The 24713-nt window shown below is 40.5% G+C and overlaps 1 protein-coding gene across 1 annotated transcript; it reads right to left on the bottom strand.

Moving 5' to 3' along the window:
* serpinc1 (serpin peptidase inhibitor, clade C (antithrombin), member 1) lies at positions 1 to 20278 on the bottom strand. Its single transcript, XM_056277483.1, has 8 exons — positions 20169 to 20278; positions 13664 to 14032; positions 13271 to 13486; positions 12905 to 13042; positions 11775 to 11993; positions 11389 to 11563; positions 9073 to 9137; positions 1 to 416 (listed from the first exon to the last, which is right to left on the bottom strand). The coding sequence occupies exons 2-8, from the start codon at positions 14030 to 14032 to the stop codon at positions 237 to 239; spliced, it is 1362 nt and encodes a 453-aa protein (XP_056133458.1). The 5' UTR covers positions 20169 to 20278; the 3' UTR covers positions 1 to 236.
* Positions 20279 to 24713: the final 4435 nt, after the last annotated feature.

Below are 24713 nucleotides of genomic sequence, written 5' to 3'. Positions count from 1 at the left end.
TAACTCTTTCCTAGACGGTTTATTTAGCTTAGCATATGCGGTGTGTGTGTGTGTGTTGTATATATATAATTATTGCTCAAAGTTGTGAAATCGCAGAACAAGCTTGTTTCATGCTCAATGCACTCATCAGCTGCATATATATATACATATATATATATATACACGTGTGCATGTGTGTGTGTGTGTGTGTGTGTGTGTACACGTTAACATGTTTGTGTGGCAGATCACTTGGACCACTAGATGGCGCTACAGGGGTTTGCCAGACGGCCGGTGAACACCAAGGTGTTGATGGTGGACTCTCTGATGAGAAGCAGGAAGGGCCGGTTGGCTACAAACACCTCCCTGTTGAAGTTGATGGAGCGTCCAATGGCCACCACAGCTGTGGCTGCTGCTGCCTCGCTGCCCTCCTCATTTACCTGCAGACAGACAGACACACACACACACACACACACACACAGGTCCCATTTCCCCTCACCACTGCTGTGTGTTGGTGCAGAAAATCGTCTCGACGTCAGAGGTCAAAGACACAATCGTAGTGTTTTTTACTCCAATGCATAGAAATGGCTGTGACATCATGTAGATGTAACATGATGTAGGTGTAACATGATGTAGGTGTAACATGATGTAGCTGTAACATCATGTAGGTGCAACATCATGTAGCTGTAACATCATGTAGCTGTAACATGTAGCTGTAACATCATGTAGGTGTAACATCATGTAGTTGTAACATCAATCTAAAATTTACCATTTCTTTCTAAAACACTTGAAAGAACAGTCGCATCTCAGGTACACACTCACTTGACTAACAACAATCTGTTTGAACAATTCCAGTCTGGTTTTCACTCCATGCACAGCACGGAGACAGCCTTGGTGAAAATCACTAATGATCTGTTGATGGCAGCTGACTCTGGGCTCTTAACCATACTTGTCCTCCTTGATCTGAGTACAGCCTTTGATACCATCTCACACATCCTCTTCCTAGAAAGATTAGCTTCCATTGGAATAATTGGCATCCCTCTTGACTGGTTTAGATCATATCTCTCTGGCCACACTCAGTTTGTCCAACTTAAAAATTTGAGATCACAGTCCTTTCCTGTTACTACCGGTGTTCCTCAGGGCTCTGTATTGGGACCCCTCCTATTTATTATTTACCTACTACCTCTAGGCCACATTTTCAGGAAATTTAGCATTCAATTTCACTGCTACGCAGATGACACCCAGCTTTATCCACCAAACCTACCTCCACTCTTCCGCCCACTTCCCTTTCTGACAGCTTACTAGAACTTAAATGCCGGTTTTCATACCACTTCCTCAAACTTAATAGTGATAAAACTGAGGTCATCCTAGTAGGCACTAAATCTACTTTGGCCAAAACTGATAGTTTTTCTGTGACTATTGACAATTCTGTAGTTCCCCCATCGCCTTGGGTTATGAGTTTAGGTGTTATCCTGGTCAGCACATTATCGTTTGAAGCCCACATTAACAATGTTACTCAGTCTGCATACTTCCACCTACACAATATTAATCGTCTCCGCCCATCACTTACACCTAAAAGCACAGCCATACTCACTCACACCCTGGTTACATCCCATACTGACTACTGTAATTCAGTCCTCTTTGGTCTTCCCCTCAAGTGTCTTCATAAACTACAATTGGTCCAGAATTCAGCCACCCATATCATTACCAGAACTCCTTCCATAGATCATATCACTCCTGTTCTTCAGCAACTCCATTGGCTCCCTGTTAAATACCGTATTGACTTCAAGATCCTGCTCCTAACCTTTAAGGCCCTAAATAACCTAGCTCCTTCATATCTTTCTGAACTCCTTCATATCCACACACCCTCCCGCACTCTCAGATCCTCTTCTGCTCTCCAACTCACTACCCACTTGACTACCATGGGGTCTAGAGTCTTCAGTCATTCTGCCCCCCACCTATGGAACTCTCTCCTACAAGACAATCGCAACATTGAGTCTCTTTCAACCTTCAAATCCCATCTCAAAACGTACCTGTTCAAACTGGCATATTCAGTCTGATACACACTTCATTGATTTTTGTGCAGGTGATGATTTTATACTTATATGTTAACTTTTTATTTTCTACCTACTTTGTTTTGATTTTATGCTGTCTGATACAGTACTGCTTGTTTTTTTTAACTGTGTTCTATAAGGTGTCCTTGTGTGCTCTGAAAGGCGCCCACAAATAAAATGTATTATTATTATTACTATTATTATTATTATTATTATCTTCATCATGTAGGTGTAACATCATGTAGTTGTAACATCATGAAGCTGTGGACGTCACTGCCAGCTGTTTCCAGCTTCCGCCTTCGTGAGCGGCGGCTTTGTGAGATCGACAACTTTTATTTTCTTACTATCTCTTCTCTATTCTGCCCTAACCTCTTCATTTTGTTCTGATTTAGGTATTTCCTGAGCTTAGTTCGCTTATCGCTAGATTCTCTAGTTTTCTTTCTTATACGAATCTTGTGTTTACTAGGCAGCTTCTCGTTCCTAGATTGCTACTAGCTTTGAGCTTAGCCTAGCTTAGCAGTTAGCTCTATTACATTCGCAGTCAAAGCAGCCTCGTTAAAACGATGGTTTGTGGTGACTGCTCCGTAGTTACAGACAGGTTGTCTCTACTAGAGAGACGTGTCCGTTAGTTAGAGCGCCTGCTTTCGGCTAGGATTACGTTAGACGTGACGGGCACTCCAGATAGCCTTAGCCCCGGGCCTGACAGCAGACCTGCTATTGTTAGCACTAGCTCAGTAGCCCCGGGCCTGACAGCAGGCCTGCTATTGTTAGCACTAGCTCAGTAGCCCCGGGCCTGACAGCAGGCCTGCTATTGTTAGCACTAGCTCAGTAGCCCCGGGCCTGACAGCAGACCCTAGCACTAGCTCAGTAGCCCCGGGTCTGACAGCAGACCCGCTATTGTTAGCACTAGCTCAGTAGCCCCGGGCCTGACAGCAGACCCGCTATTGTTAGCACTAGCTAGTAGCCCCGGGCCTGACAGCAGACCCGCTATTGTTAGCACTAGCTCAGTAGCCCCGGGCCTGACAGCAGGCCCGCTATTGTTAGCACTAGCTCAGTAGCCCCGGGCCTGACAGCAGACCCGCTATTGTTAGCACTAGCTCAGTAGCCCCGGACCTGACAGCAGGCCCGCTATTGTTAGCACTAGCTCAGTAGCCCCGGGCCTGACAGCAGACCAGCTATTGTTAGCACTAGCTCAGTAGCCCCGGGCCTGACAGCAGGCCTGCTATTGTTAGCACTAGCTCAGTAGCCCCGGGCCTGACAGCAGGCCTGCTATTGTTAGCACTAGCTCAGTAGCCCCGGACCTGACAGCAGGCCCGCTATTGTTAGCACTAGCTCAGTAGCTCCGGGCCTGACAGCAGGCCCGCTATTGTTAGCACTAGCTCAGTAGCCCCGGGCCTGACAGCAGACCCGCTATTGTTAGCACTAGCTCAGTAGCCCCGGGCCTGACAGCAGACCCGCTATTGTTAGCACTAGCTAGTAGCCCCGGGCCTGACAGCAGGCCTGCTATTGTTAGCACTAGCTCAGCTTCATCGGCAGATGCGGCGGAGTTTGTCTCTGTTTACCGGCGTGGGAAGGCTCAAAAGAGCAAGCCACCGGTCGTGTGGCCTGGTCTGCAGTCACCTCTCCCGACTGCTAACTGGTTTTCTCCACTCACCAGCCCTGTTGGTAGTCCTACCGGCCATCGTGCTTCTCCCCCTTCTGTCGACAGAGTAAAGCAGTGCACACTAGTGATAGGAGACTCCATTACCCGCAATGTTAGATTAGCTTCGCCAGGCTTGGTTCACTGTTTACCCGGGGCCACAGTCTCCGACATAGAGGATAATCTTAGGGTGCTGGCATCACGGAGGGAGAGTCAGGGAACCCAGGCACACAGCACCACTACTTTCAGCAACATTGTTATTCATGTCGGCACCAATAATGCTAGTGTAAACTACAGGAGACTCACTGGCCAGTCGGCTGGGAAGTCGGTGCTTTTAGCCGAGCGGTCAGTGATGTCACCTTGTGGTGCAGTGCACCTCGGATCGAATCCCGCAGCGCGCATTGATTGAGCTACGTTACATTGGTGGCAACGGTGGGATCCGGAAGTGTCCAGAAGCGTGCAGATCCTCATGAGTCTCTTCGGAGGGTGGAATGATACAGCGCGAGGGTGTGCTTCCAGGAGAAGGTGACTACTGTAAATTACAGCAGATTCACTGGCCGGTCGGCTGGGGGGTCGGCCCCTTTGGCCGAGCAGTCAGCGATGTCACCTTGTGGTGCAGTGCACTTCGGATCGAAACCCGCAGCAGGCATTGATTGAGCTACGTTACACTAGGATGAAGCAGTCAGCGATCACAAAAGCCAGTCTAGTCAGAAAGATGTGTCCCATGTAGCTCGGGCAAATAAATAAGGTGGGGGTGTTGCCCCCACCTGTTGAAATCTATTTTCAATCTGACTTCTACACTCGAATCTAAATTCCAGTCTTTTGAGTCTCTTGTTCTTGGTCCATCTCCCTCAGCCATGGATAGACTCGGCTCAGTCCAAATTGTGATACTCTATCAGCCTCCTGGCTGTTACTCGTTATTTCTTGAAGAATTTGGAGAGTTTGTCTCAGGCCTTGTTACTCACTCTGATGAGATTCTAATTCTAGGTGATTTCAATATTCATCTGAATAAGGCTGCTGATCCTCTAAGTAAAGCCTTTCTGGCACCAGTTGATACTTTTGAGTTCACTCAGTTTGTTCAAGAGTCAACTCATTGCAGTGGTAACACCCTTGGTTTGGTTTTATCTAAAGGAATAGCTGTTTCTGATCTGAATGTCTTACCAACCACATCTGCTGTGTCTGATCATTTTCTCATCAAATTTGAAGCTTTATTGGCCTGTCCAGTTAATGTCAGCACAGATGTAATTGCCACTCGCCACATTGGTCGCTCCGCTGTAGCAAGATAAGTTTTAGCTGTAGTAAAATAAAAAGTTTTACCTGTAGTAAGATAAAAAAAAGTTTTAGCTGTAGTAAGATAAAAGGTTTTAGCTGTAGTAAAATAAACTGTTTTAGCTGTAGCAAGATAAGTTTTAGCTGTAGTAAGATTAAAAATTTTAGTTGTAGTAAGATAAACAGTTTTAGCTGTAGTAAGATAAAAGGTTTTAGTTGTAGTGAGATAAACAGTTTTAGGTGTAGCAAGATAAGTTTTAGCTGTAGTAAGATAAACAGTTTTAGCTGTAGTAAGATAAAAGGTTTTAGCTGTAGTGAGATAAACAGTTTTAGCTGTAGCAAGATAAGTTTTAGCTGTAGTAACAAAGTTTTAGCTTTTGTAAGATAAAACGTTTTAGCTGTAGTATGATAAAAAAAATTAGCTGTAGTAAGATAAAAAGTTTTAGCTTTAGTAAGATAAAAAGTTTTAGCTGTAGTAAGATAAAAAGTTTTAGCTGTAGTAAGATAAAAAGTTTTAGCTTTAGTAAGATAAAAAGTTTTAGCTGTAGTAAGATCAAAAGTTTTAACTGTATAAAGATAAAAAGTTTTAGCTGTAGTAAGATTAAAAAGTTTTAACTGTAGCAAGATAAAAAGTTTTAGCTGTAGTAAGATAAAAATGTTTTAGCTGTAGTAAGATACAAAGTTTTAGTTGCAGTGAGATAAACAGTTTTAGCTGTAGCAAGATAAGTTTTAGCTGTAGCAAGATAAAAAGTTTTAGCTGTAGTAAGATAAAAAGTTTTAGCTGTATAAAGATAAAAGTGTTAGCTGTATAAAGATAAAAAGTTTTAGCTGTAGCAAGATAAAAAGTTTTAGCTGTAGTAACATAAAAATGTTTTAGCTGTAGTAAGATAAAAAGTTTTAGCTGTAGCAAGATAAAAAGTTTTAGCTGTAGTAAGATAAAAGGTTTTAGCTGTACCAAGATAAAAAAGTTTTAGCTGTAGCAAGATAAAAAGTTTTAGCTGTAGTAAGATAAAATGTTTTAGCTGTAGTATGATAAAAAGTTTAAGCTGTAGTGAGACAAACAGTTTTAGCTGTAGCAAGATAAAAGGTTTTAGCTGTAGTATGATAAAAAGTTTTAGCTGTAGTAAGATAAAAAGTTTTAGCTGTAGTAAGATAAAAGGTTGTACCTGTAGTAAGATAAAGGGTTTTAGATGTAGTAAGATAAAGCGTTTTAGCTGTTGTAAGATAAAAGATTTTAGCTTTAGTAAGATAAAAAGTTTTAGCTGTAGCAAGATAAAAAGTTTCTCAGTCTTTTTCTGATCTTCATGATAATGTGGTAGGTCTGTCATCATCCCAGCTTGCTAGCAAACCTGTCATCAATGATGCTATTGCGACAAATTGTGACAAAGACACTGTAATCACAACGTGACTGGCCTCAGTGCTGCATGTTGTTGGGTCCAACCACACCATTTATATACACCACTTATGTAACATTTCACCAACATCTTCTGAGTGATCTAAACAATGTGACAAATCAGAGACATCTGTTTGTAGCTCACAATTTTTGTTACGGTGGTATAAACACACAATGTGACCTGTGTGTAGGAACTGTTGTTTTTCCATTAACAACACAGTATTGTGTTTATAAGCTGGTGAAACTGTTTTTTCCTCACAACTGTACAGTCTGAGGTTACGTTTAGATCACTGGCCTCAAACCTGAATTACGTTTTTAAACAACTGACGTGCCTGCGTGTTACAGTGGTGAAGCAAGACTTGCTGTTTAGGAGAAATGTGAGGAGGGGTCGGAGTCTTTTTTCTTTTTGTCAAGTGAGCTAGTGTGAGTTTGGTTCTCTGCTGGTAAGATTACTACACTGTGTTCTTCTAACCAGCTACACTGCAGCACATTTGAAGTTTTGCAGTTTTCTTTATTTTAATTTTGTCGGTACATTATACTGAATACTGTGACTGTATTTTTAGTGTGCATTGTTTGCTTTTGTATGTATCCTACTTTTGGAGGTACAATTTCTTTAAAAAATAAGGTATGGAACCTTTGTATTACATTTGTATGGTGCCATTCTCTTGTGTTGTGGTTGGTAGGTCTATTTATCTTTAAACACAGGAACTGTAATGTTAGGAACTCAAGTAGATATGGGTCATGGAGACAAAAATGGTCATAAATTGATGCAGAAAAGGACAAATTGGTGCATAAAAATTCCCCAGACTGCAGGAAATGAAGTGTGCGGTGCTTAAAATTTCCTGGGGGAGGACCCCCAGACCCCCCCACTTCAGGCCACCCCTGCATAAGTCAGTGCCCCCACTTGGGCCACCCCACTTAAAAAGGTCTGGACATACCACTGGCCTCCGTGGTGATGGCGGTTGCCATCTGGACGCTGCTTGGCATTCCCCTCATCACATTTTCTTTTTATATATTTTATAAATCCATATAATTTTTGTTATCCTGTTTTGTTTTTTTTTTTGGTTTTTTTTTTTACATGGTGATGTTGGTCATGTGGCTTGGGTCCTGAGTTGTTCTGGTGGTGTCTTGACACGGCTTGGCATCCTCCTCATCATATTCTTAATAAATTGTATAATTCCATTATAATTCTGTTCATCCTCTTTCAATGTTGTATTGTGTCAACTGTGTAAACACAACATCATGTCACGTTGTGCGTCTTGGGAGAGAGGTCCTCCTCTGTTGCTCTCCCTGAGGTTTCTTCCTATTTTTTCTCCCTGTTAAAGTTTTTAGGGAGTTGTCCCTTATCCGGTGCAAGGGTCTAAGGACAGGATGTTGTGTTGCTGTAAAGCCCACTAAGGAAAATTTGTAATTTGTGATATTGGGCTAAACAAATAAAATTGACTTGACTTGACTTGACTGTAACATCATGTAGGTGTAATGTCATGTAGGTGTAACGTCATCTAGGTGTAACGTCATGTAGCTGTAACATCATGTAGGTGTAACATCATGTAGCTGTAACATCATGTAGCTGTAACATCATGTAGCTGTAACATCATGTAGAGGTAACATCATGTAATATCATGTAGGTGTAACATCATGTAGGTGTAACATCATGTAGCTGTAACATCATGTAGAGGTAACATCATGTAATATCATGTAGGTGTAACGTCATGTAGCTGTAACGTCATATAGGTATAACATCATGTAGCTGTAACATCATGTAGCTGTAACATCATGTAGCTGTAACGTCATGTAGGTGTAACGTCATGTAGATGTAACATCATGTAGCTGTAACGTCATGTAGGTGTAACGTCATGTGGATGTAACATCATGTAGCTGTAACATCATGTAGGTGTAACGTCATGTAGCTGTAACATCATATAGGTATAACATCATGTAGGTGTAAAATCATGTAGCGGTAACATCATGTAGGTGTAACGTCATGTAGCTGTAACATCATGTAGAGGTAACATCATGTAATATCATGTAGGTGTAATGTCATGTAGCTGTAACGTCATGTAGGTGTAACGTCATGTAGATGTAAAATCATGTAGCTGTAACATCATGTAGGTGTAACGTCATGTAGGTGTAACGTCATGTAGCTGTAACGTCATGTAGATGTAACATCATGTAGCTGTAACATCATGTAGGTGTAACGTCATGTAGGTGTAACGTCATGTAGCTGTAACGTCATGTAGATGTAACATCATGTAGCTGTAACATCATGTAGGTGTAACGTCATGTAGCTGTAACGTCATATAGGTATAACATCATGTAGCTGTAACATCATGTAGGTGTAACGTCATGTAGCTGTAACGTCATATAGGTATAACATCATGTAGCTGTAACATCATGTAGGTGTAACGTCATGTAGCTGTAACGTCATATAGGTATAACATCATGTAGCTGTAACATCATGTAGGTGTAATGTCATGTAGCTGTAACATCATGTAGCTGTAACATCATGTAGGTGTAATGTCATGTAGCTGTAACGTCATGTAGGTGTAATGTCATGTAGCTGTAACGTCATGTAGGTGCTGGTGAGGGCAGTGTTGTTTTAACTCCATTCAGAAGGAGATGGGAGAGTCAGCAGTGCAGTTGTGTCAGCACCTTCCCCACTGCTAAAACAAAAACGTTGAGTATGCAGGGATTCAGGGTATTAGGGTGAGGTCACATAACGGGTGAAGGAGAATCCCTACCTCTAGGAAGGCTTTGTGGAAGGCATCAGAGATGCACAGCGTGTTGCTATCATCTTCCAGCATACCTAAAGTGTAGACATGAAGAGACAGACATTCACTACTGATGAGTGACAACTGGACAAACACACTTTAGTACTTTGTACGACATCGTATAGTGAAGTAGAGTGAGGTGTAATCTGTGTTTGGATTAGAGTTCAAGTGTAGCATTATGTGGGTGTAGTGTAGTTATAGTGTAGTTACAGGTGTAGGTATAGTAATGTGTAGTGTAGTTCAGGTGTAGATTCAGTGTGGTGTAGTTTAGATGCAATGTGGTATAATTTAGATGTAGCGTGGTGTAGTTTAGTTTAGATGTAGTGTGGTGTAGTTTAGTTTAGATGTAGTGTGGTGTAGTTTAGTTTAGATGTGGTGTGGTGTAGTTTAGTTGTAGTGTGGTGTAGTTTAGTTTAGATGCAGTGTGGTGTAGTTTAGTTTAGATGTAGTGTGGTGTGGTTTAGTTTAGATACAGTGTAGTGTAGTTTAGACGTAGTGTGGTGTAGTGTAGTTTAGATGTAGTGTGGTGTAGTTTAGATGTAGTGTGGTGTAGTGTAGTTTAATAGTAGTGTGATGTAGTGTGGTGTAATTTAGATGTAGTGTGGTGTAGTTTAGTTTAGATGCAGTGTAGTGTAGTTTAGATGCAGTGTGGTGTAGTTTAGTTTAGATGTAGTGTGGTGTAGTTTAGTTTAGATACAGTGTAGTGTAGTTTAGATGTAGTGTGGTGTAGTGTAGTTTAGATACAGTGTAGTGTAGTTTAGATGTAGTGTGGTGTAGTTTAGTTTAGATACAGTGTAGTGTAGTTTAGATGTAGTGTGGTGTAGTGTAGTTTAGATGTAGTGTGATGTAGTGTGGTGTAATTTAGATGTAGTGTGGTGTAGTTTAGTTTAGATACAGTGTAGTGTAGTTTAGATGTAGTGTGATGTAGTGTGGTGTAATTTAGATGTAGTGTGGTGTAGTGTAGTTTAGATGCAGTGTAGTTTAGATGTGGTGTAGTTTAGTTTAGATGTAATGGGGTTTAGTTTAGATGCAGTGTGGTGTAGTTTAGTTTAGATACAGTGTAGTGTAGTTTAGATGTAGTGTGATGTAGTGTGGTGTAATTTAGATGTAGTGTGGTGTAGTTTAGTTTAGACACAGTGTAGTGTAGTTTAGATGTAGTGTGATGTAGTGTGGTGTAATTTAGATGTAGTGTGGTGTAGTGTAGTTTAGATGCAGTGTAGTTTAGATGTGGTGTAGTTTAGTTTAGATGTAATGGGGTTTAGTTTAGATGCAGTGTGGTGTAGTTTAGTTTAGATACAGTGTTGTGTAGTTTAGATGTAGTGTGGTGTAGTGTAGTTTAGATGTAGTGTGATGCAGTGTGGTGTAGTTTAGTTTAGATACAGTGTAGTGTAGTTTAGATGTAGTGTGGTGTAGTTTAGTTTAGATACAGTGTAGTGTAGTTTAGATGTAGTGTGATGTAGTGTGGTGTAATTTAGATGTAGTGTAGTTTAGATGCAGTGTAGTTTAGATGTGGTGTAGTTTAGATGTAATGGGGTTTAGTTTAGATGCAGTGTGGTGTAGTTTAGTTTAGATACAGTGTAGTGTAGTTTAGATGTAGTGTGATGTAGTGTGGTGTAATTTAGATGTAGTGTGGTGTAGTGTAGTTTAGATGCAGTGTAGTTTAGATGTGGTGTAGTTTAGTTTAGATGTAATGGGGTTTAGTTTAGATGCAGTGTGGTGTAGTTTAGTTTAGATACAGTGTAGTGTAGTTTAGATGTAGTGTGGTGTAGTTTAGAAGTAGTGTGGTGTATTTTAGTTCAGATGCAATGTGGTGTAGTTTAGATGCCATGTGCTGTAGTTTAGATGTATTGTGGTTTAGTTTAGATGTAGTGTGGTGTAGTTTAGATGTAGTGTGGTGTAGTTTAGATGTAGTGTGGTGTAGTTTAGATGCAGTGTGGTGTAGTTTAGGTATAGTGTGGGTAGTTTAAATGCCATGTGGTGTAGTTTAGAAGTAGTGTGGTGTAGTTTAGATGTAGTGTGGTGTAGTTTAGATGTAGTGTGCTGTAGTTTAGAAGTAGTGTGGTGTAGTGTAGTTTAGATGTAGTGTGCTGTAGTTTAGAAGTAGTGTGGTGTAGTGTAGTTTAGAAGTAGTGTGATGTAGTTTAGATGTAGTGTGGTGTAGTTTAAGTGTAGTTTAGGCGTAGTGTAGTTTAGGTGTAGTTTAGGCGTAGTGTAGTTTAGGTATTGTGGAACAGACTCAGACCCTGGTAGGGATCTCAGCGCCTCCTTCACATTGCTGCTGCCTACCTGGTAGGCTGGCCCTCTGCGGGTCAAACAGGTCACTCAGCCCCATGGCCTGCAGCTTCTCCTTCAGACTGAAGCTGTCCTCCACTCTGAATCGTGGGATCTGGACGGACACCGTGGTCTCTCTCAGGTCCTCCAGCCAACCACTCAGTTTGCTCAGGTCCAGGCTCTCCTCAACCTCAGTACCACAACAACGCAACAAGTCACAAAGCTCTCAAATACACACATGAAAAAAAACTTTTGCAGAAGTACTTCAGTACTTACTTAAACATTTGCCAGTTTTAACACCAGGGTTTAAGACAGTTGTGATTGTCATGCAGCACTAATATCGCTCCTGGTTTCTAGCTTGCCACAGAGAGACGGACAAGTGATGTGCCTACAGACGGTACCTGAGCAAGAGATGTGTCTTTCCCAGGCAGTATGATCACCATGGTGATGTCGTCTCCTCGGTACGGCAGCTCCAGAACCTGAACATGGTCCTGATGGTAGTTTCCGTAGCGGAACTTTGTTTCCTGGTACATCATGGAAACCTGGCAGCTCTCTGTCTCACTGACGAAGAAGTCTGACTTGAAGACATGGTCTTTGTCAAACTTGCTCTTCCACTCACCCTGCAGAAAGACAAGTAGGTTGAGGTAGTTTATACATGTCCCAGTTAAAACTGGAGTTTTAATCATCACGGACCCTTTCTGTTCCATACAAGACACAGACCAGCGTGAGTTTGAGGCGGTTTCAAACACAAGCCGTCTGGTTGGTAGAGATCAGATAATGTACATGTCACAGAGGACTTTGTTTGTTCTTCCAAGACTAATAGCCGGGTGGAATTCATTGCATCATGACAATTCAGACCATTATAAGATGCAGATGTTAACCACTGAAGATAAAGTCAAGTGAAGTGTGTCAGTCTAAACTTTGACACGTGCTGTTTATTGTCTTCTACGGTAACCTGCACCTCGTCAGGTCAGAAAGGTTAGTCAAGCGTAGCAGGAATCCAGTTGGATGCAGGCATGAGTGAAAGTTGGAGGTAGCTTCTCTACAGACAGCTGAGACGACACAAACATTCAGGTTTTCTCCCCAATTGTACCCGCCCAATTACCCCACTCTTCAGAGTCGTCCCGGTCTCTGCTCCACCCCCTCTGCTGATCCAGGGAGGGCTGCAGACTACCACATGCCTCCTCTGATACATGTGGAGTCACCAGCCGCTTCTTTTCACCTGACAGTGAGGAGTTTCACCAGGGGGGCGTAGCACGTTGGAGGATAACGCTATTGCCCCCAGTTCCCCCTCCCCCCTGAACAGGCGCCTTGACCAACCAGAGGAGGCGCTAGTGCAGCGACCAGGACACATACCCACATCCGGCTTCCCAACCGCAGACACGGCCAATTGTATCTGTAGGGACGTCCGACCAAGCCGGAGGTAACACGGGGATTCAAACCGCCGATCCCTGTATTGGTCAAACATTCAGTTTTAAGTGTAAATTGGTGGATTTCCCATGTGAGAAGCAAAGCTGCTGGTGTCAGAGACCTTAAAGTAGATAGTGTTGACCAGAACCAAAACAGTGTTAGAGTCCAGTGTTCCATTTGGCAGGGTGTCCTGGATCCGGTTCTCTGTCTTGTTGGAGATCCAGCTGTTTATGGTAACCCGGGCCAGCTCAGGTTTCTCCTACAACAAAAAGCCAGGTTATTGGACCTGCTCTATACAACCACAGCTGAATTACTTAAAGCTGGTCAAGCTGTGAGGAAGATAAAGCAGATGTGGCACCAGTTTAGAAGGGCTTGTACACACGGGTCTGGCACAAACACACTGCAGGCCTTACAGGTGGCATTAGACCACAATAGACCTGAGAATTCACTGAGCAACACAACAGCTTATCATCGAAACTGAAGTAACCTTGAAGTTGAGAGGCAGTAGCTTGGCCCCATACACCACCTCACTGATGTTCTGATAGGTCTCGTTGAAAACCAGGGACTTCTCTCCAAAAAGTCTGTTGGCAGAGACCAGTTCTGTAGTTTTGTCCTTTTTACGGTACAGGCGACAGTTGAGTTTGGCAAAAAAGAAATGGATCTGATCTGAAGTTTTCTCTTTTATAGTGTCAAACTCAAACACCTGGAGCCAGGAAGAGAAGAGGTGAAAGAGAATGAGATGATCTTTAACAAAGTCACATGACACTGGCCCCATTCTTTCACATTTCTATGTTTCATATCAGCTGATGGTACATGCATTAGAGTAAGTCAGAGCAGAGCAAATATAGCGGTAAACTACATGCATGTCCCATCCCCTTACATTCATGATCTGCCTCAGGGTTTCATTGCAGGCCCCCAGCTTGGTCATAGCGAATGCTGTGGAGATACTGATGGGAGACATGAAGATGTTTTCATCGCTGGGTTTGCTCTGGGCCAGCTGCTTGTAGAAGGACAGGGCAAAGCGGCTGTTGGCCCTGGACAGCTCCCATACTCGAGGGTTGGTGGACTCAGGGACTGCATCCGTTTGCTGTGTGGGTTCCTCCTCCTCAGGGCTGGGGTTACGGTAGATGCAGCGAGGCTCCAGGGGCAGATCTTTGGGCTTGGCAGTGCAGATGTTGTGGGTGGCCAGCGAGGCGGATAGCAGAGGGAGCAGCAGGCCCAAAGTCAACAGCCACCGAACTGCTCTCATCTTGGAAGGAATACACAGAGTCAGAATCCAACCGTGGTTCACGTCTGTCTTGTTTTGATTTATAAACAGCCCCATCAGTTAACAGGTCTCACACACACACACACACACACACCAGTTAGTACTGATATTACACCATAACATCAATTCATATTCATGGCTAAAAGTTAAACATGTGCAGTGTTTATGAACAGGACAGGAAGTGAACAGGAAGAGGAAAGGAAGTGGACAGCAACTGGACAAGAAGAGGACAGGAACTGGACAAGCAGAGGACAGGAACTGGACACGGTGGCTGTGGAGGAGCCAGAAGCCATGCAAGCTTCTTACAGTCAAATCAAAGCGTTTATTGTCATATACACTGTTAAAAACAAGTTTCCCTGTAAAATGGAATTCTTCCTAGACTGGACTCTTCTGAACCAGAAACAAATATGTTATGTAGTGAACTGGTAAATATAAAATGGAATTCTTCCTAGACTGGACTCTTCTGAACCAGAAACAAATGTTTTATGTAGTGAACTGGTAAATATAAAATGGAATTCTTCCTAGACTGGACTCTTCTGAACCAGAAACAAATACGTTATGTAGTGAACTGGTAAATATAAAATGGAATTCTTCCTAGACTGGACTCTTCTGAACCAGAAACAAACACGTTATGTAGTGATCTGGTAAATATAACATGGAATTCTTCCTAGACTGGACTCTTCTGAACCAGAAACAAATATGTTAAGTAGTGAACTGGTAAATATAAAATGGAATTCTTCCTAGACTGGACTCTTCTGAACCAGAAACAAATATGTTATGTAGTGAACTGGTAAATATAAACTGGAATTCTTCCTAGACTGGACTCTTCTGAACCAGAAACAAATACGTTATGTAGTGAACTGGTAAATATAAAATGGAATTCTTCCTAGACTGGACTCTTCTGAACCAGAAACAAATATGTTATGTAGTGAACTGGTAAATATAAAATGGAATTCTTCCTAGACTGGACTCTTCTGAACCAGAAACAAATATGTTATGTAGTGAACTGGTAAATATAAAATGGAATTCTTCCTAGACTGGACTCTTCTGAACCAGAAACAAATATGTTATGTAGTGAACTGGTAAATATAAACTGAAATTCTTCCTAGACTGGACTCTTCTGAACCAGAAACAAATATGTTATGTAGTGAACTGGTAAATATAAACTGGAATTCTTGCTAGACTGGACTCTTCTGAACCAGAAACAAATACGTTATGTAGTGAACTGGTAAATATAAAATGGAATTCTTCCTAGACTGGACTCTTCTGAACCAGAAACAAACACGTTATGTAGTGAACTGGTAAATATAAAATGGAATTCTTCCTAGACTGGACTCTTCTGAACCAGAAACAAATACGTTATGTAGTGAACTGGTAAATATAAACTGGAATTGTTGCTAGACTGGACTCTTCTGAACCAGAAACAAATACGTTATGTAGTGAACTGGTAAATATAAAATGGAATTCTTCCTAGACTGGACTCTTCTGAACCAGAAACAAACACGTTATGTAGTGAACTGGTAAATATAAAATGGAATTCTTCCTAGACTGGACTCTTCTGAACCAGAAACAAACACGTTATGTAGTGAACTGGTAAATATAAAATGGAATTCTTCCTAGACTGGACTCTTCTGAACCAGAAACAAATATGTTGAATTGGTAAATATTCCTTTACAATTATTCAAGTACACTGTTAGTTAGGAAAATTAAAGGATCTTACCCCCAGAGCTTCACTAAGCACACCACAGCCAGAGTACCACGTCAGACAGAAAATGCTGTTATCAGTACAGATACTACATGGTACTTATAATTTATATCAAGTATACGGATATATGGGTATAGTATCAATACTAAAGTACTACAGGCCTCAACAAGATATTTAGTGTGAGTCATGTCTCTGTGGAGACTGAAATGGATGGCAGTAAAGCAAAGTCTAACATATTAAAGTAAAAAGTCTAAAACATGAAAGTAAAAAGTCCAAGACAGTAAAGTCAAAAGTCTAACACATTAAAGTAAAAAATCCAAGAAAGTAAAGTCAAAAGTCCAAGACATTAAAGTAAAAAGTATAAGACATGAAAGAAAAAATCCAAGACAGTAAAGTAAAAAGTTTAAGGCATTAAACCAAAAGCTTTAAGAAAGTAAAGTAAAAAGTCTGACATTAGATTAAAAAGGTCTAAGACAGTAAAGTGAAAAAGTCTTAAGACAGTAAAGTAAAAAGTCTAAGACATTAAAGTAAAAAGTTTGACAGTAAAGTAAAAAGTCTAACACATTAAAGTAAAAAGTTCAAGACAGTAAAGTAAAACGTCTTAAGACAAACTAAAAAGTCTTATAACATTAAAATAAAGTCTAACACATTAAAGTAACATTTCTTAAGACATTAAAGTAAAACGTCTAAAACAGTAAAGTGAAAAGTCTTAGGACATAAAGTAAAGGCACGTAGCTTTACCTTTGTAGGATAAGGACTCGGGGTGAAGTGCTTAGTATTTAGTAGCGTTTAGTATTTAGTGTGAGTCATGTCTCCGTGGAGACAGAAACGGATGGCAGCACAGCAAAGTGTAACACATGAAAGTAAAAAGTCTCAGACATGAAAGTAAAGGCTTTACCTTTGTAGGATAAGGACTCGAGGTAAAGTGTTTAGTATTTAGTAGCGTTCAGTATTTAGTGTGAGTCATGTCTCTGTGGAGACAGAAATGGACGGCAGCAAAGCAAAGTCTAACACATTAAATTAAAAAGTCTAACACATTAATGTAAAAAGTCTAACACATTAAAGTAAAAAGTCCAAGACAGTAAAGTCAAAAGTCTAAGACATTAAAGCAAAAAGTCTTAAGATATTATAGTAAAAAGTCTAACACATTAAAGTAAAAAGTGTAAGACATGAAAGTAAAAAGTCCAAGACAGTAAAGTAAAAAGTTTAAGACATTAAACCAAAATCTTTAAGAAAGTAAAGTAAAAAGTCTGACATTAGATTAAAAAGGTCTAAGACAGTAAAGTGAAAAAGTCTTAAGACAGTAAAGTAAAAAGTCTAAGACATTAAAGTGAAAAGTTCGACAGTAAAGTAAAAAGTCTAACACATTAAAGTAAAAAGTACAAGACAGTAAAGTAAAACGTCTTAAGACAAACTAAAAAGTCTTAAGACATTAAAATAAAGTCTAACACATTCAAGTAAAAAGTCCAAGACATTAAAGTAAAACGTCTAAAACAATAAAGTAAAAAGTCTTAAGATATAAAGTAAAGGTATGTAGCTTTACCTTTTCAGGATAAGGACTCAGGGTGAAGTGTTTAGTATTTAGTAGCGTTTAGTATTTAGTGTGAGTCATGTGTCTGTGCAGACAGAAATGGACGGCAGCAAAGCAAAGTCTAACACATTAAAGTAAAAAGTCTCAGACATTAAAGTAAAAAGTCCAAGACAGTTAAGTCAAAAGTCTAAGACATTAAAGCAAAAAGTCTTAAGATATTATAGTAAAAAGTCTAACACATTAAAGTAAAAAGTTCAAGACAGTAAAGTAAAACGTCTTAAGACAAACTAAAAAGTCTTAAGACATTAAAATAAAGTCTAACACATTAAAGTAAAACGTCTAAAACAGTAAAGTAAAAAGTCTTAAGACATCAAGTAAAGGCATGTAGCTTTACCTTTGTAGGATAAGGACTCGAGGTGAGGTGTTTAGTATTTAGTAGCGCTTAGTATTTAGTGTGAGTCATGTCTCTGTGGAGACAGAAATGGACGGCAGCAAAGCAAAGTCTAAGACAGTAAAGTAAAAAGTCTAACACATTAATGTAAAAAGTCTAACACATTAAAGTAAAAAGTCCAAGACAGTTAAGTCAAAAGTCTAAGACATTAAAGCAAAAAGTCTTAAGATATTATAGTAAAAAGTCTAACACATTAAAGTAAAAAGTTCAAGACAGTAAAGTAAAACGTCTTAAGACAAACGAAAAAGTCTTAAGACATTAAAATAAAGTCTAACACATTAAAGTAAAATTTCTTAAGACATTAAAGTAAAACGTCTAAAACAGTAAAGTAAAAAGTCTTAAGACATAAAGTAAGCACGTAGCTTTACCTTTGTAGGATAAGGACTCGAGGTAAAGTGTTTAGTATTTAGTAGCGTTTAGTATTTAGTGTGAGTCATGTCTCCGTGGAGACAGAAACGGATGGCAGCACAGCAAAGTGTAACACATGAAAGTAAAAAGTCTCAGACATGAAAGTAAAGGCTTTACCTTTTCAGGATAAGGACTTGAGGTGAGGTGTTTAGTATTTAGTAGCGTTTAGTATTTAGTGTGAGTCATGTCTCTGTGGAGACAGAAATGGACGGCAGCAAAGCAAAGTCTAAGACATTAAAGTAAAAAGTCTAAGACATTAATGTAAAAAGTCTAACACATTAATGTAAAAAGTCTAACACATTAAAGTAAAAAGTCCAAGACAGTAAAGTAAAAAGTTTAAGACATTAAACCAAAAGGTTTAAGAAAGTAAAGTAAAAAGTCTGACATTAGATTAAAAAGGTCTAAGACAGTAAAGTAAAAAGTCTAAGACATTAAAGTGAAAAGTTTGACAGTAAAGTAAAAAGTCTAACACATTAAAGTAAAAAGTTCAAGACAGTAAAGTAAAACGTCTTAAGACAAACTAAAAAGTCTTAAGACACTAAAATGAAGTCTAACACATTAAAGTAAAAAGTCTAAAACAGTAAAGTAAAAAGTCTGACATTAGATTAAAAAGGTCTAAGACAGTAAAGTGAAAAAGTCTTAAGACAGTAAAGTAAAAAGTCTAAGACATTAAAGTGAAAAGTTTGACAGTAAAGTAAAAAGTCTAACACATTAAAGTAAAAAGTTCAAGACAGTAAAGTAAAACGTCTTAAGACAAACTCAAAAGTCTTAAGACATTAAAATAAAGTCTAACACATTAAAGTAAAAAGTCCAAGACATTAAAGTAAAACGTCTTCAGACAAACTAAAAAGTCTTAAGACATTAAAATAAAGTCTAACACATTAAAGTAAAATTTCTTAAGACATTAGAGTAAAACGTCTAAAACAGTAAAGTAAAAAGTCTTAAGACATAAAGTAAAGGCACGTAGCTTTACCTTTGTAGGATAAGGACTCGAGGTGAAGTGTTTAGTATTTAGTAGCGTTTAGTATTTAGTGTGAGTCGTGTCTCCGTGGAGACAGAAACAGATGGCAGCACAGCAAAGTGTAACACATTAAAGTAAAAAGTCTTAAGACATCAAGTAAAGGCTTTACCTTTGTAGGATAAGGACTCGAGGTGAGGTGTTTAGCATTTAGTAGCGTTTAGTATTTAGTGTGAGTCATGTCTCTGTGGAGACAGAAATGGACAGCAGCAAAGCAAAGTCTAACACATTAAGGTAAAAAGTCTAACACATTAAAGTAAAAAGTCCAAGACAGTTAAGTCAAAAGTCTAAGACATTAAAGCAAAAAGTGTAAGACATGAAAGTAAAAAGTCCAAGACAGTAAAGTAAAAAGTTTAAGACATTAAACCAAAAGGTTTAAAAAAGTAAAGTAAAAAGTCTGACATTAGATTAAAAAGTTCTAAGACAGTAAAGTGAAAAAGTCTTGACAGTAAAGTAAAAAGTCTAAGACATTAAAGCAAAAAGTCTTAAGATATTATAGTAAAAAGTCTAACACATTAAAGTAAAAAGTTCAAGACAGTAAAGTAAAACGTCTTAAGACAAACTAAAAAGTCTTAAGATATTAAAATAAAGTCTAACACATTAAAGTAAAACGTCTAAAACAGTAAAGTAAAAAGTCTTAAGACATAAAGTAAAGGCATGTAGCTTTACCTTTGTAGGATAAGGACTCGGGGTGAAGTGTTTAGTATTTAGTAGCGTTTAGTATTTAGTGTGAGTCATGTCTCTGTGGAGACAGAAACGGATGGCAGCACAGCAAAGTGTAACACATTAAAGTAAAAAGTCTCAGACATGAAAGTAAAGGCTTTACCTTTGTAGGATAAGGACTCGAGGTAAAGTGTTTAGTATTTCGTAGCGTTTAGTATTTAGTGTGAGTCATGTCTCTGTGGAGACAGAAATGGACGGCAGCAAAGCAAAGTCTAACAAATTAAAGTAAAAAGTCCAAGACAGTAAAGTCTAAAGTCTCAGACATGAAAGTAAAGGCTTTACCTTTGCAGGATAAGGACTCGGGGTGAAGTGGATGAGAGCTGTGTTTCAAATGCAGACAGGTCAGTGTCCTGCAGTACACAGCCAGAGCTGAACGCTTCACAATATAGACAGCTCAACCTTTGAAATATTGATCTATTTATGTGGATCAATATTTCAATCCCACAAGTCTTAGCCTTCTACCAACAAAACAGCTTGTGAGGGGCTTTTAGATCACCATGTCAAACTCTGCATTGGGAAAGATGCCAAAAATAAAAGTCGTCCTTCATTCTTCATGGTGATATACACTACCGTTCAAAAGTTTGGGGTCACATTGAAATGTCCATATTTTTGAAGGAAAAGCACTGTACTTTTCAATGAAGATAACTTTAAACTAGTCTTAACTTTAAAGAAATACACTCTATACATTGCTAATGTGGTAAATGACTATTCTAGCTGCAAATGTCTGGTTTTTGGTGCAATATCTACATAGGTGTATAGAGGCCCATTTCAAGCAACTATCACTCCAGTGTTCTAATGGTACAATGTGTTTGCTCATTGGCTCAGAAGGCTAATTGATGATTAGAAAACCCTTGTGCAATCATGTTCACACATCTGAAAACAGTTTAGCTCGTTACAGAAGCTACAAAACTGACCTTCCTTTGAGCAGATTGAGTTTCTGGAGCATCACATTTGTGGGGTCAATTAAACGCTCAAAATGGCCAGAAAAAGAGAACTTTCATCTGAAACTCGACAGTCTATTCTTGTTCTTAGAAATGAAGGCTATTCCATGCGAGAAATTGCTAAGAAATTGAAGATTTCCTACACCGGTGTGTACTACTCCCTTCAGAGGACAGCACAAACAGGCTCTAACCAGAGTAGAAAAAGAAGTGGGAGGCCGCGTTGCACAACTGAGCAAGAAGATAAGTAAATTAGAGTCTCTAGTTTGAGAAACAGACGCCTCACAGGTCCCCAACTGGCATCTTCATTAAATAGTACCCGCAAACACCAGTGTCAACATCTACAGTGAAGGGGCGGCTGCGGGATTCTGGGCTTCAGGGCAGAGTGGCAAAGAAAAAGCCATATCTGAGACTGACCAATAAAAGAAAAAGATTAAGATGGGCAAAAGAACACAGACATTGGACAGAGGAAGACTGGAAAAAAGTGTTGTGGACGGATGAATCCAAGTTTGAGGTGTTTGGATCACAAAGAAGAACGTTTGTGAGACGCAGAAGAAATGAAAAGATGCTGGAAGAATGCCTGACGCCATCTGTTAAGCATGGTGGAGGTAATGTGATGGTCTGGGGTTGCTTTGGTGCTGGTAAGGTGGGAGATTTGTACAGGGTAAAAGGGATTCTGAATAAGGAAGGCTATCACTCCATTTTGCAACGCCATGCCATACCCAGTGGACAGCGCTTGATTGGAGCCAATTTCATCCTACAACAGGACAATGACCCTAAACACACCTCCAAATTGTGCAAGAACTATTTAGAGCAGAAGCAGGCAGCTGGTATTCTATCGGTAATGGAGTGGCCAGCGCAGTCACCAGATCTGAACCCCATTGAGCTGTTGTGGGAGCAGCTTGACCGTATGGTACGCAAGAAGTGCCCATCCAACCAATCCAACTTGTGGGAGCTGCTTCTGGAAGCGTGGGGTGCAATTTCTCCAGATTACCTCAACAAATTAACAGCTAGAATGCCAAAGGTCTGCAATGCTGTAATTGCTGCAAATGGAGGATTCTTTGACGAAAGCAAAGTTTGATGTAAAAAAAATCTTATTTCAAATACAAATCATTATTTCTAACCTTGTCAATGTCTTGACTCTATTTTCTATTCATTTCACAACATATGGTGGTGAATAAGTGTGACTTTTCATGGTAAACACAAAATTGTTTGGGTGACCCCAAACTTTTGAACGGTAGTGTATGTCTCTTACTTAACCAGTGGAAGCAGTGTCTCTCTGGTTTCCAGTTAGCTGTGGTTCCCTGCCTGCCGCTACACTTCATTTGACGGGTTTAATTTGCCTGTACATAAATGATCTATGGTGCCAATTGCATTCAGTAAATGTAAGATCTGTGATCCCAATGTAGAAGTTCCTGGTATGACCTTTAGACCTTTTTATTTGCTTAGAGCAGGGGCTCAAAAAGGTAAAGTAGTAAAAAGTAGAAAGTAGTAGTAGTATATAATATTACCTGTTAAGTAACTCAGACAATATAATGATAATATCCATCCGTCCATTATCCAAGCCGCTTATCCCTGTCAGGGTTGTGGGGATGCTGGAGCCTATTCCAGCAGTCACTGGGCAGCAGGCAGGGAGACACCTTGGACAGGCCACCAGTCCATCACAGGGCCGACACATTCACACCTAACAATAATATATATAATATATATAATATCTATTAAGTAAATCAGACAATATAATAACAATATATAATAATATAATATAATAATATATACAATATCTGTTAAGTAAGTCAGACATGTCATCTCACCATCAGCCAATTCTCCGGGGTCAGGTCACGGTAAGAGCAAGCTAAGTAGGGCACTCCAGACGTCCCTCTCGCCAGCAACGCCCTCCAGCTGCTCCTGGGGGATCCCAAGGCGTTCCCAGGCCAGATTGGACATGTAGTCCCTCCAGCGAATTCTGGGTCTACCCCAGGGTCTCCTCCCAGATGGACGTGCCCAGAAAACCTCCAAAGGAAGGAGCCCAGGAAGCATCCTAATCAGATGCCCAAACCAACTCAACTGGCTCCCTTTCTACGTGAAGGAGCAGCGGCTCTACTCCAACCTCACTCCAGACATCCCAAGCTCCTCACCCTATCTCTAAGGCTGAGCCCAGACACCCTATGGAGGAAACTCATTTCAGCCGCTTGTATCCACAATCTCACCCTTTCGGTCACTACCCAAATCTCATGATCATAGGTGATGGTTGGAACGAAGACTGACTGGTAAATTGAGAGCTTTGCCTTCCGGCTCAGCTCCCTCTTCACCACAACGGTTCGGGACAATGTCCGCATTACTGCTGATACTGCACCAATCCACCTGTCAATCTCCCGCTCACTCATGAACAAGACCCCGAGATACTTGAACTCCTTTACTTGAGGCAACAGCAGCTAGAAAAGTGCTATATAAATGCAACTCATCCATCCATCCCCAACCCGGAGGGAGCAATCCACCTTTTTCCAGTAGAGAACCATGGCCTCAGACTTGTAGGTGCTGACTCCCATCCCGGCCATTTCACACTCAGCTGCAAACCTCCCCAGTGCGTGCTGGAGGTCGCGTTCTGAGGAAGCCAACAAAAGCTCATCATCTGTGAAGATCAGAGATGCAATTCTGAGGTTCCCAAAATGGACACACTCCTCGCCTTGGCTACGCAAATCACAAACAGAATTGGAGACAAGGGACAACCTTGGCGGAGTCCTACACCCACCGAAAACGTGTTTGACTTTGTGTCGAGAATGCGGACACAGCTCACTTTGGTTATACAAGGACTCGATGGCTTGTAGCAACTGCCCTGGTACCCCATACTCCCGCATTACCCCCCACAGAGTGCCCCGGGATACACAGTCATAAGCCTTCTCCAAGTCCACAAAACAAATGTAGACTGGCTGGTCAAACTCCTATGCTTCCCTCAGCACTTCAGCAAGGGTAAACAGTTGATCAGCAGTTCCACAGCCAGGATGGAATCCGCATTGTTCCTCCTGGATCCGAGGCTCGACCATCGGCATCGCCAGGTCATTTCGCTAGGGCTTAAGACACGAACGTTTTGAATGTAGCCCCCAGTATAGTTTTAAATTGAAGCCTATTTGTAGTCCGACAAAAAAACGTAATGTCTGTGAATGTCTGATAGTCTTCGTAACCGAACAGCCTGTCAAAACAAATGCCGATCTCGAAACTAACTCCGTGTGTGTGTGTGTGTGTGTGTGTGCATGTGAGTGAAAAAAAAATTAATATTCCAATAAACTATGTTAACATAAATACATTTAACTTTTTTCCTCTAGTCTGGTACTGTAGCATGTCAATAAATGGTTAATTATAGTAGGTGTGGAGTATTCTGCTTCCACACAATACTAATACTAATTACTAACAACTACTAATATTTTTAACATCACAATTCATAATTAATCTGGAGTGTAAACAACAGTTTTTGAGGTACACATTTCAATATTTTTCAATCACAAGACATGTACTTTGAATGTAAATAAGGTGCCAGAGTGCATAAAAAAAGGATCAAAACAGCTTGTTTATGAAAATAATTTTTCGATGGAGAATCGCCCCGGACCCCCCTACGGAAGTCCGGGCTAAGCCCTGAATGTCCTCAAATCCTGGAAACACCCCTGGGTTCAACAGTCGGTCGGAGCCTCCTTTCTAGCACCGTAGAGTAGACTTTCCCAGGGAGGCTGAGCGATGTGATGCCCCGATAATTGGAGCACACCCTCCGGTCCCCTTTTTTAAATATGGAAACCAGCCACAACCCCAGTCTGCCACTCCACAGGTACTGTCCCCAACCTCCACGTGACACTGAAGAGGCGTGTCAACCAAGACAGCCCAACAATGTCCAGAGTCTTCA

Source organism: Lampris incognitus, chromosome 3 (genome assembly GCF_029633865.1).
Source record: "Lampris incognitus isolate fLamInc1 chromosome 3, fLamInc1.hap2, whole genome shotgun sequence".
Classification (NCBI taxonomy): domain Eukaryota; kingdom Metazoa; phylum Chordata; class Actinopteri; order Lampriformes; family Lampridae; genus Lampris; species Lampris incognitus.
The sequence above is the reverse complement of the archived record's forward strand: the minus strand, read 5'-3'. Positions and strand labels throughout refer to the sequence as shown.

What these genes read in the sequence shown, in the direction of transcription:
- serpinc1 (XM_056277483.1), bottom strand. Translation starts at nt 14,032, where the DNA reads ATGAGAGCAGTTCGGTGGCTGTTGACTTTGGGCCTGCTGCTCCCTCTG. An exon ending in GCAGAGGGCCAGCCTACCAG is followed by an intron (nt 9,138 to 11,388) that starts GTAGGCAGCAGC and finishes TCTACACTTTAG; the next exon opens with GTATGCTGGAAGATGATAGC. An exon ending in TCCACAAAGCCTTCCTAGAG is followed by an intron (nt 417 to 9,072) that starts GTAGGGATTCTC and finishes GTCTGTCTGCAG; the next exon opens with GTAAATGAGGAGGGCAGCGA.